This window comes from Hesperophylax consimilis, chromosome 22, assembly GCF_061612785.1.
Source record: "Hesperophylax consimilis isolate HC1 chromosome 22, BYU_Hcon_1.0, whole genome shotgun sequence".
Lineage (NCBI taxonomy): Eukaryota > Metazoa > Arthropoda > Insecta > Trichoptera > Limnephilidae > Hesperophylax > Hesperophylax consimilis.
In genome coordinates this window covers 31,116,972-31,130,306 of record NC_142857.1, presented here as the reverse complement: position 1 = coordinate 31,130,306, position 13,335 = coordinate 31,116,972, and the positions used below count along the sequence as shown (strand labels likewise).

General features: G+C 39.4%; 1 protein-coding gene across 1 annotated transcript; it reads left to right on the top strand.

Annotated features, from left to right (window-relative positions):
- The first annotated feature begins 8,643 nt into the window (after positions 1-8,643).
- On the top strand, positions 8,644-10,816 carry LOC149413454 (kinesin-related protein 2-like). Its single transcript, XM_089644998.1, is given in 3 exon segments — positions 8,644-10,531; positions 10,534-10,602; positions 10,605-10,816. Coding segments are annotated over 3 exon segments (2,169 nt in total).
- The last annotated feature ends 2,519 nt before the right edge of the window (positions 10,817-13,335 follow it).

The window sequence follows — 13,335 nt, the reverse complement described above, 5'->3', positions numbered from 1 at the left end:
TCCGATCTTCAACGCTAACTGTCTATCCGCCCGGGCTCCTTAACCACGACTATCGACTATCGACTTCCTCCTTCCGATCTTCAACGCTGACTGTCCCGACCGACTCCCAGACCTTTCAAATCCAGACTATCAAAAACTGACTACCCGCCCGCGCTCCTTAACCACGACTATCGACTTCCTCCTTCCGATCTTCAACGCTAACTGTCCCGACCGTCTCCCCGCGCTTTCAAATCCAGACCCCCCTTCCCATGTGGCGACGCCTCTCTCCGTATGCGATATCTAATTTATCTCTTTTGGATTCTCGAAATTTCGTGTACTCAAAAACAGAAACGCACTAAAACCCTCATCAATTATGAGCCCTTAGAACCCATCACATTAATTTAAATCGTTTGAAAACCAATAAATTGTTACTTCTCGAGTAAAATATCCAATTCTTTGCAAAAGAATGAAACACGACCCCCCTAGATCCAGTGGCGTGTTGGCCCACCAGCATTTTAGCTCGGCTTACAATTACCAACACGGAGGTCTCTGGCGATACAGTGCATGTTCCTATTTTTTTCTCTAGTACCATAATAAATCTAAACACTTGTTTTAAAATCAGTTGTCCAACATCTGGTAATTTCCTATGTCGTGAGACCAACTGAAAATTTCTTTCCCACCATAATAAATCAACAATAAAAAAATTTATCCCAGTCGAGTCCATCACAAGATCTATGTTCTTTATAGATTTTATGAAATTCTTTTTTACAATTTATCAAGTGAATTAATTCCTTAGTGAAGTATTGTTCGTGTTTGTATGTTTGTTAGCACCAGTCTTCGCAGCATCAGTCCTCGCAGCACCAGTCCTCGCAGCATCAGTCCCAGCCGCAGCAGCAGCACCACTCCTCACCACCCGTGCACCAGCCGCACCAGCAGAAGCCACAGCTACAGCTGGAGAAGCACCTTGCGCAGGAGAGCCAGATGGATCAGCTGGAGCCGGTGCAGGCCACGATGAGGCAGATCCTGCCTCATCGTGGCTGCGATCCTGCCTCTGGTAGCAGTGTGGCTAACAGTAGCGAGAATACGCCCAAGTGCCTGCTCAATCTGTTGGTTCGGTTCAACAAGGCAAGTAATGCTGCATGCACTTTTCATACCCTCTTGGATAGATTGGAGGGTATGTGTTGAAAACCATGTATTACGTAAGTGGAGAAGAGAGAGGGATGTTTTGGATATATAGAGCCAGTGAACACTGACGAGATTTTGAATCGGTGAATCAGCGGAAAGAGAAGAAATAGAGTAAACTTTTGTCTGTTCATGTCAAAATTCATTTTTGTTCAACAGCCTTCCAAAATTTTCGAATTTTAAAAGGAATGTCAAGGTCATCATTTCTTTGAAAACACCTTTTGATTATTGTTTTTCATGTATAGTTTATTCAGGTTTATGTAAAAGTAATAAAACCAGTTTATGTATGTATTCATTTAAACAAAGTTGTCAGTAAGTTTGCAGGTTGTCTACCAAATGCTTTTTTTTAGTTTTTTTTTGATACAACAAACTCTTCTGGGCAAACGTCTAAAAATGTAAACGTGGAATATATATTACCTATCTGGTAAACAGAAAACAAATAATTAATCATAAAAATAAATTGCAGTTTTTGTTCCCATATTTGAGCAAAACTCATCTAGGTAATTTTCATCCAGTTCTGCATATTTCAGCTGGCACTGTACTGTATTCTGAGGATTTTCTGCCCTAGTTTTCAACAGGTTAAGCAAAAATGTGTGTCAGAACAGATTTTTGTAGTGTCCCATTCTGTCTTCCTGCAGTTGCATAAAAATGGCCTGTAGCTTATTTATCAAAAATTGGATTTTTCAAGGAAAGAAAAAAATCTATACTAAACAAAAAATTGGAATTGAAAGGGTAGACTTGGCACAAACAATAATACACGTGTACTGAATTCTATTTTTATATTTTGTCATAAACTGTTTTTCTCAAATACATATCTCGAAAAGTATTTTTTTGGAAAATATGATTTAAGATTTTCACGGCCAAAAGTATTTTTGTTATTTGTTTTTGGGGTGTTATGCCGTGTTGCGCTTACTCCTTTTTTAGCCAACGTTTCGGACAGCATTGCAGTGTCCATCATCAGGGCAGATGTGTTATTTGAGGTAGTGATTTTTTGATTTTTTTTTGATTTTATGGATTCTTTCGTAATCCTCTAACTAGCTAGGGCCTATAACAATACCCTTCATGTTTCTAACTAACTAGTACTGCGGCTGATTAGCCTTATTACTATCACCATCTGATGGTTGTATTTAATTGACTGAATTTATGTTACATTAATAAGTTTTATGAGGAAAAATTCTTAACTGGATAAAAAACCTCATACAAATGACAAGAAAAAGAAAAACAATAAGTTCTGAATTTTTTACGCTGTTTTACTTTGTGATTTACTGAATTTAAGGTATTTCATTTTTTCATGTTTTGGCTGCGTCCTTTTCGCTTCGGTGTTCCTGCAAAAAAGTTTGTGAGAGAATTCCTGTGGGAGAAAAAACACATTTTGTTATATTAAAAAAGGATACTATTTCTTCGCCATCGCTGTAATTTTTCTCATGGAGCTTCACGGTGAGATCTCCTTGAGAAGCTCCATTAGGATAATCAGTTTCTCTGTTTTGGATGAACAGGAGGCCAGTCTTTCGCGTACCCTGATGAGGCCTTGCAGTAGGATCATTATGTCCTCGTCATCAGAGGATCCGGTGTTTGGCGCTTGGCGTTGTTCCGGTGTGGGTCTTCGTGGTTCCTGTTGTTCAGGAGCCTGTTGCTGGTGGTTGCTTCGGCCCGCTACGTCCGCCCAGGACCGGCCGTCAACTCGGGCCGCGGGTCTCTGTGCCCGGGGCTCTGCCTCTTTGCGCCTCTGGGCGTTGGATTGCTCCTGTCTGCGCTGGAGAGCAGCTACGTATGCCACCCTGTTGGGGCATTTGCCGTAGTTTGCGGGATGGGTTCCGCCGCGATTGCAGCAGACGGCCGGCTCTTCTCGATCGGTTTTGGGGCACTCCGGTGTGGCATGATTTCCTTCGCATTTGACGCAGTGGGCAACGTGTGCGCAATTTCTGGACCCATGTCCGAAATTTTGGCATCTGTGGCACTGTGTTCCGTGTTGGAGGTGGTTGCTTCTGTACTTCCTCAAAGTAATCCTGCAGTGGCACAGGTAGACCACTGCGGCTCTCAGGTGGCCCATGTTTGTTTCCTGGCCAAAGTGTGCCAGGTAAAGCGGGTATTCTGTTCCCGGGGGGTCATCTTGACCACAGTCCTTGCCGGGAAGCCTTGATCCACAAGGTCTTCCATTATCTCCTCTGGTTACAACTTCGGGAGTCCCCTGATGACGGTCTTCTTCAATTTTTCCGCTTCTGTGGTGTAGGTGTGGAACGGTTTCTCCTCTCCACGTAGGGCTGTTATCAGTTTTTTCTGGGCTTCTACTGAGCTCACCACAACGCTGATTTTGCCTCCTTTGGCATATCGGAAGTTGAAGTTGGCATTACCAATGTGCCTCTGCACTTCTTTCGTGATGTCGCCGTGCGTCATTGACCCTATGGTCATGATTACGGGTGGGACTCGTGAACTCTTCCCAAGAGTCGTTGTGGTCATTGGTCTTCGGCTGGTGGGCGCCTGGTCTTGGCTAGTGGACGCCACTGGTTCTGGTGGCGTCGGGCGTTTCTTCGTCGGTGGTGACGAAATTTCCTCAGCTGGCTCGCTTACTTTATGTAAGGGTTCATATTTATTTTCGTGAACCAGACGAAAAATGGGGTTTGGGGGGGAATGGGGGCGCTTTGAAGCCGTAGCCTTCGTCCATTCCTCTACCATGGGTGATGTAGCTCTTGGTGATCCATTTGCCTAGCCGGAGCTGGACTGCGAGGATCCATACACGAATTCCTGGTCGCCCGTATCCGGATTTATTCTCCAGCCTGTGGCTCCCTCCATAGAACATATCCATACATTGGTGACCGCTCGGGTCACCAATGTATGGATAAGTCCTCTCTTCTGCGCTGGGTGGTGGTGCGAATCAGCGTCTAAGTATCGATTCGTATGGTGATACGTTATACGAAAATGATACGTTAATGTTAGCTCAGAGGGTTGGAGCTGGCAACACGGTATCACAACCTCATACATAAGCTCATATTTTAACACTACCTCAAAAACACATCTGCCCTGATGATGGACACTGCAATGCTGTCCGAAACGTTGGCTAATGAAGGAGTTAGCGCAACACGGCATATCACCCCAAAAACAAATAACAAAAATATTTTTTTGGAGATGACCAATTTTAATTTCGTCATTGCTGAGGATCATGATCCTCGCTCCTATTTCCTCAGTTGTGAAGACTCTTTAATTCGTCGAAGTCCTGTTTTATCTTAACCGTCTCATTTCCCTCTAGATCCAGCACCAGTACCGCCTGATTTCGGAACATGGCCCCGCCCACTGCAGGCTGTTTGTGGTGTCGCTGCGCTTGGGGGGTGGCGAGGGCGGCGGTCCCGTGGAAGAGTACAGCGCCGTGGGCAGGCGAATCCATGCTGCACAGCACGCCGTGGCCGCCGAGGCCCTGCGCCGCACTGCCTACCCCCGGCCCCCTCCCCGTGCACCGCGCGCTCAGCGCACACGCAGGCCAAATGGTAACCATTCACTTTATATACTTACATATCGTAGAGACTGACGCAGCGCCCTCCACCTAACAGAATCCACTCGGTTGATCAGTGGTTCCATAATATTGAAGAAAAGAATAAACATCAAATCTTAACTAACCTAACCTACTTTTTCTTTACTAAACTCTCACGTAGATGATTTGTTTCCAACTTGACTTGAAAATTGTTGATGGAATTATATTATTCCCTGATTTTCTTACACCATCTAGAACTACTAGATCCAAATAGAATAATTATTACATGTTATGAGCATTCATTCTGCTCATATCTGATTTCACAATAAGTTTAACAGTAATTGCGTTAATAATTATTACATGTTATGAGCATTCATTCTGCTCATATCTGATTTCACAATAAGTTTAACAGTAATTGCGTTAATAATTATTACATGTTATGAGCATTCATTCTGCTCATATCTGATTTCACAATAAGTTTAACAGTAATTGCGTTAATAATTATTACATGTTATGAGCATTCATTCTGCTCATATCTGATTTCACAATAAGTTTAACAGTAATTGCGTTAATAATTATTACATGTTATGAGCATTCATTCTGCTCATATCTGATTTCACAATAAGTTTAACAGTAATTGCGTTAAATTTTAAAATGACTTAATCCTTTCTTCTCTTCGATTAAGCATCCAATCGAGCTTTAAATTGTTTTATATAAGTATCATTGATGACATGTTGTGGAATTTTTTTTCTTCCGTGTTTACTCAAGCAAGGATTGAATGCAAAAGATGTTATGTTAAAAAAATTAACATTTTGGTTAGTTTCGCATTCTCGATCAAGTCATCTCTTTCTCTTCTTTCTTTTAACATTGGTAATCTTTTATAATAATTGTAACAATAATATCACGATACTCCCTTGTTATCTAGATTGCATGCAGTTGGCAATATTTTTGCAGAAATAGTAGATGTGTTCCACTAAGTGACCACATTAGTTTTCGAACAACTTTTCTAGGGGTTTTTTCAAAAGGAATATAGTTTATAAAATTATATGCAATTATTTTACTACTAAACAGCTTTTTTTATACAAAACTGCCCAAAAGTGCCCTAGGAACAATCTTTTGTATTTATTAAGTGATAAATTGATAATGTCCACTGAAGAATCCACATTATCGCCCTCGTTTGGTACCTATTCTGGCCAATGAGGAGTTCATATTATGGTAATTAGTCCCAGAATTTCTGCACTGACAAAAAAACCCGACTTCTAGTAATCTGGTATTGGTAGAAACTTATAAATAAACCATTAAAGTAATGTAAAAGGAAAGTATAAAAATGATAAAAACGTGTACAAGTTTTGGCAAAAGTGCCCACATCACTCTACTAAGTATTGGTTCTAATAATTATTGCATTAATTAGCTAAAATTACGTCAAATAAATCGTATTTTGTTAGGTAAAAAAATTGTGTTATCTAGCGAAAGTATCTCCTGCGATTGTGCACTGTGCAGTGCCTTGACAAAATAATTGACTTTGAAGATTTTAAAACTACGGTTAAACATTGTGTTTTTGTCAGTATTGTAAATTGTTGCCAATCTTGACTAAATTATCTGCATTACCTTACTTGAAAGTACAAACGATTTATCCTCAGATGTTTGTGGGTCAGCAGGTGCGGGCGCCATGATGCCTACGATGGAGCTCAATGCCCTCACCATGAAGCTAGGCGAAACAGCCGTCTACACTCTGGAGGGCCCCCCGGGAGCCCTAGAGGCCCCACCACCGCGGGGTGGGAGCTCCTACCCGGCGCCCTACCGGCCATGCCCCCCTTCCTTGCAATTGCAGGCATATAAACGCAACAGCCGATACTACAATCAGAACGAGTATCCAAGCAACACCTTCAAAGACGTAAGTTTCATTCATTTGTTGTTGTTGAAGGAGTTAGCGCAACACGGCATAACACCCCAAAAACAAATTATATTATATTATGGATTAATCTTAATATATAAAAATTCGGCCTGCTTTGGTTTGTACTGGCAAAACTCTAAATATCGCTGAAATGCCAGGAATGTTTAGAGACTGGTTTGTTTGAATGATAGAAGAAGTCGGGAACGCCAGAGGAATACTTAACGCAATATCTCTGCCCCGGAATGTGATTTAATTTAGATTTTCAACAGTAACTTGTAATTTGAGTACCAATAGTGTGAAACTAAAAAAAATTAAAATTAAAAGTTAAATTGTTTAATTGAACAGAGTTTTAACAAGAAAGTACATTTTAGCAAATAGTCTACCAAGGCAGCTATCGTGTGCGACTGAATTTGGGAGGGCGTGTGTACCGCGGAGAGGTAAAATGGATTGCAAATGGTTGAGTTAAATTCTAAATGGCTTCTGAAAATGGATGAATACAATAAATTAATAAGTTTTTAAATTTTTGAAATCTTTTGAAGTTCTTAATTATGAAACCCAACATTTGCATCGCTTTAGTGGTTATATTGTTAATGTGGGAGATAAATTTTAATTTGATGTCAAATATTATCCCCAGGTCTTTTATTTCGGGTACAGATACTAAGACTTGATTATTCATACAGTATGTGAAAATCAATGGGTTTTTCTTCCTATAAAATTTCATGACTTGACACTTTTTTACATTAAGGGTTAATTTATTTAGGATACAATCAGAAAAGCTAATGAGATTTGATTGTAATAATAAGCAGTCATTAATATTGTCAATAATTCGGTAAATTTTCATATCATCTGCGAACATCAAAATAAAGACACGTTTAAATACATTTGTAACGTCATTTATAAATATGTTGAAAAGGATGTGATCCCTGGGGCACGCCGCTTGTAGCTGTAAAAGTGTAGGACAGTTGACCTTTAATGCAGACAGTAAGCTCTCGATGAGACAGATAATTCTTAAACCAGGATAGTACGTTACCGGTTATGCCAATTTTTGCCAGCTTATCGAACCCTTGCTGAAATCAGTATATGTATATAGAATCGACTTGTTGTCTATTAGCAAGTGCATTTGTTATATAATTTTTGTAAAGGGATAGAATGGCTTAGGTTGATCTGTTTGAAACAAAACCATGTTGGCAAGTTGTAATGATGGATTTCACGCTGGGGTTTATCTCTAGAAGAATTAATTTTTCAAAAATCTTGGGTAACGATAATTGGATACAAATTGTACGATAATTTTCAATTGCATATTTATCTTCGCATTTAAATATTGGAGTTAAGTAACTTTTATTCCGAAGTTTTGGGAAAATTCCCGTTGACAGAGACTTAATTAAATAATATGAACAACGGAATATATAAGCTGTCTGCACAGTTTTCAATCAAGATGGGTGGAATTTGATCCGGCCCGGAACTTAATTTTGGTTCAAGTGTTTTAAGGTAATTTGTAATGTCGGTGATGTTAATATTAATATTTGATAATTGCAAGTTTATATCAATTAAATTCCGGAATTTGTTCATCTGAAATGTCAGGTTTAAACGCATCTTTAAAGAAATCGACAAACATGTCAACAATTTCTTTTATGTTGCTAGAACTCTTTTGTTTATGATTCATAGTTCCGGGGATCCCGACTTCATTTTTTTTCATAGACTTTACGTGTTTCCAGAAATGTTTTACATCATGATTTATAGTATTTTCCACTTCCATTATATAATTTTTATAACAATTTTTAGACAAATTTTTGCAAGCTTTCCTGACACTTTTAGATTTAATATAATTAGGTACAGATCTATGTTCTTTATAGATTTTATGAAATTCTTTTTTACAATTTATCGAGTGAATTAATTCCTTAGTGAAGTATTGTTCGTGTTTGTATGTTTGTATTTCAGCACAAAAGTATTTATCTATCTTCAGAACTTATTCTAGTAAGATTAATTAATAATTCTTCTGTTACAGAAAATGAATAAAACACCAAGATCATTTGCCAAGCCAATTTCGGTATCGAAGTTGCCAACTCTTGGTCAACCTCCTCTATCGATGTTGGAGGTTCCGAAATTCGTATTTCCGAGCTCCGAGATGACCCCTCCCGACAGTGTGAAAAAGGTTCCGTTGCATGAAATCAACAAGGAAATCAAAATCCCCGCCACTATTGGAAAACCGGACATGCTGAAGATGACGCCAAAGTTGATGTTAAATACAAACAACAAAAGGGTCGCTCCATCTGAAAGTTTAAACCTTCCCAAGAAACAATTTAAAACCGCTCCCAAAGCGCTTCCCGCTAATCCGCCAGCTAAAATTGCTCCGTACGATTTCAAAGCTAAGTATAATGATTTGTTGGAAAAACACAAAGTGGTCAAATTTGAAAATTCAGAGTTAAAAGATCAACTCGAGGAGTGCTCGAATGAGCTTGAAACCCTCAAATCATCCTTAGATTCTGTTTTCAGTAAAAGTTCCCAAGCCACCGGTCAGTTATACAATCTTACATTGAGCCATAAAAACCTCAATTGCCAGTTTGAAGATCTCAGTAACATGTACGCGTCAGAAAAAATAACATCCTCCGAATTTTCCATCAAAATTCAGGATTTAACTAATCAAACATCCAAACTGAGCTCTGACTTGGCTCACATTACAACGGAGCTCGGTGAAGCTAACACCAATCTCGCCAGCAAAGTGTCTGAATATTTATTGAAAAAGTTCTTTGAAAAAGAAGTTCTTAAATGTTCCCAGTTATGTTCCCCTTGCGAAGAAAATCAAATAAAGATTGTGTCATTCACCAGCGAACTAACTTTCTTAAAAACTAGGCAAAAGCTCATCGATCAAAAGAATGAAGATAACACCAAGACCATAGTTCACCTGAGAGAGCTCAATATTGAGTTGAATAAGAAGTTGAACAAACCAACTGACGATTTTTTGAGTATTGAAAAAAAATTGGACGAAAAGAGCATAGAATGCACTAAATTCACCGAAGCTTATAATTCGGAAGCTCAAAAAGGAAAAGAAAAGGATGAGATCATTCGAGAGAAGAGTGAACTAATTCTTAACTACTCCAGCGACTTATCAGCTACAAATAAAACCAAAGAACTTCTAGAATTGAAGAATTTACAGGACGGCAAACAAATTGACCACCTTACGCAACACAATATTGATTTACAAAAAACTATCGAGTCAATGCATGAAAATCAAAAGAAATTGAGGAACGAAATCCAAGACCTCAAAGGACATATCAGAATCTTCTGCAGAATCCGGCCTCCTCTATCCGGGGAGTCCTACAAGCAACTGTTGAGTGTGGACGTGTTGGATTCCTGCACTATGGAAATATATAAGGCTCTGACAAACAGCATCTCCGGAGGCTTTAAGAAACAAAAACACAAATTCACTTTTGATGGAATCTTCCCCCCCAACTCCCCCCAGAGTGATGTTTTTGCCGAGGTGTCAGGATTAATCCAGTCGGTACTAGATGGATACAATGTGTGTATATTTGCGTATGGCCAGACCGGATCTGGCAAGACGTACACCATGGAGGGGCTCGGTGAACCCGACAAGATGGGAATCATCCCTCGAGCCATCGAAATGATTTTTACCAGCCTTCCCAATCTCAACAAGGTCGGCTGGGAATTTACTATCCACGCTTCCTTTTTGGAGATTTACAATGAAAATATTTATGACTTACTAAATCCAAACAAGGAACAGGGAGAGCACTGCATCAAGATGGCAGACAGCAAAGGATTGGATGTGTACGTCACTAATTTGAAAGAAGAACCAGTGACTACCTGCGCAGAGCTCATGAAGCTTTTGATGACATCGCAGAGAAACAGGCAAACTGCAGCCACCACCTCAACGAGCAACGAGCGCAGTTCCCGGTCTCACTCCGTCTCCAAGATTAAAATATCTGCTTACCACCAACAAAAGAAGGAGAGATACGTGAGCAACTTAAACCTCGTGGATTTAGCCGGCTCAGAAAGTGGCATTCGCAGAGGATGGACAAAACCAAATCCATCAACAAGTCTCTGTCTGAGTTGTCCAAGGTTATTCTGGCTCACAGGCCAAGCAGAGCCACATCCCGTACAGGAACTCCAAGCTGACGTATCTATTGAAGCTCAGTTTGGGTGGCAACTCTAAAACGCTGATGTTGGTCAACATTGCCCAGTTAGAGGAATGTTACCAGGAAACTGTTAATTCATTGAAGTTCGCCGCTAAAATCAACAGCTGCAGAACTGGGGTCTCTAAAAAAAATATTTCTACTGTATAAAACATTTTTAATTATAATTTTAATTATTGTATATAAGTTTTACAAAAATTAGATTAAAACAATTATAGATTATTATAAAATATTATACAATTATAGTATAATAACATGAAATTGTTAATTTAATATTAAATAAATAAATAAAAAAAATAAAAATAAAACTTTTATTTAAATTGGCACCAAAGGCAACTTCTTCTCATTTGGTAGATGCTACCTGCATTATGCAATCAGCAGACATGCATAGACAAGAGAGAAGATACTTTGTAAATACTATATTCAAGACGACACCATTATGCATTCTTTGAGTAGGGTTTATACTTTTATGATTATAATATTATAACAAACATTATACGATCGCCATCCAGCATCATATTATTTTATTTAAAGTAGGGTGTATAAGACCAAACAATATCAAACGGTTCAGGTAATTATTATTAATAAGTACAAGCAAATCACTTTAAAGAGTGCACGTTTGAATGTATTTATGCACATCGATAGTATAGCAAGCACGAATATTGTCGTAATTTGATTAAGCCCGTCGTCCCAAGTAGACTCCTTCGTCGCGGGGCCTATAGGGAACCAAGAAGTGGAGACAGATTGGTCGGATACTAGGCTGAGTGACCAGTGACGACAGATTGGTCGGATACTAGGCTGAGTGACCAGTAACGACAGATTGGTCGGATACTAGGCTTAGTGACCAGTGACGACAGATTGGTCGGATACTAGGCTGAGTGACCAGTGACGACAGATTGGTCGGATACTAGGCTGAGTGACCAGTGACGACAGATTGGTCGGATACTAGGCTGAGTGACCAGTGACGACAGATTGGTCGGATACTAAGCTGAGTGACCAGTGTATATCGTATTGATTTTATAGTAATTGACTCTAGGTTGAGAGCTGTTACCGAGGACACAAGAGTTTTCAGAAGGGCTGAGGTCGAAACTGACCACTTTTTAGTAGTGTCAAGAGTAAACCTCTTTCGCGGTTGGCGTTCTTAAGTGAAAACGGTACTAACTCCAACAAGAGTCAAAATAGAAAAACTACAAAACGATAATGTGAGAAGTAAGTATGTGAATTGTGCAGAGATAAGATTGAATGCGAAGGAAATGGATGTTCTAAGCATAAACGAAACATGGAAACACATAAAAGTCGGTCTGTGTGAATCTGCTAGGGAGGTTTGTGGAATAAGTACGCAAGGTAGGAAGAAAGGTGATGCATGGTGGGATGATGAGATTAAAGCACTGGTCTTAGAGAAGAAGAAAGCATGGTTATGTCTGATTGCGGCTGGCAGTGCTTCCAGCGAAGAGAAGTATCGAGCGAAAGAAGTATATAAGGAATATTAAAAAAAAAGTAAGAGTTGGAGTGAAAGAACGAAAGAAACGCCTAGAAGAGGAAGAAGGAATGAAAATGACAAAACCATTTCAAAGAACACATTAAGTTGTTTTGGAAAGAAGTCAAAAGGTCCCGGAGTGGCCCAGAAAACGGAAGCATGAAAGTGATAAAATCAAAAGATGGAAAAATGTTTACGAATGAGGAAAAAATAAAAGAGAGATGGATGAATTATTTCGAGGAAGTCTTCTAAAGCGAAGTGAGTGACAGTATTTCCAGCGGCGAATCAGATATGAATGACTATGGAGTGAATTTTACAGAAAATAACATGGATGAGATAGAAAGTTAGATTAAATGTATGAAGAATGGTAAGGCTGTCGGGTTTGACAATATTGCTGCTGAATATTTTAAAGGAGGTAGCCGTATAATTCTCACATGGTTGTGCAATCTTTTTAACCAATGTTTAAAGGAAGGTTATACGCCTTTAGACTAGAGAAGGGCTGTGATCATACCATTATACAAAGGTAAAGGGTCACGTATGGAATGTGGTAATCATAGGGCTATTAGCCTGCTAAGTTCAGTTGGCAAGCTGTATGGTAGAATTTTGATTGAAAGACTAAGAAAGGAAACAAAAGATAAAATATGGGATGTGCAAGGTGCTTTTATGAGTGGAAGGGGGTGCATGGACCAGCTCTTCTCATTGCGTATGCTCACTGAGAAGTTTCTGGCAAAAAACAAAAACTTTTCTGTGCTTTTGTAGATCTGCAAAAAGCATACGACCGAGTCGACAGGAAAAAGCTATGGAAGGTGTTGTCCAAGTATGGAGTGAATACAAATCTGACTCGGGCAATTGCGTCTCTGTATGAGGGAAGCGTTGCATGTGTTAGGGTAAACGGTGGTTTTACGGGGTGGTTTGATATCACAAAAGGTGTTAAACAAGGCTGCGTAATGTCACCGTGGTTATTCAATCTTTACATGGATAATTGTATGCAAGAATTGAAAGAGGTGGGATTGGGTGCAAATTTGAATAATTTGAAAGTATGTTGCCTGTTGTATGCTGATGATGCGGTGCTGATTGCTAATAGTATAGAAGATCTACAGTCTCTCGTGTCTAGGATGAACGAAGTATGCAAGAAGAATGAGTTAATGATGAATGTAACTAAGTCTAAAGTAATGGTGTTTTTTTTAAATTT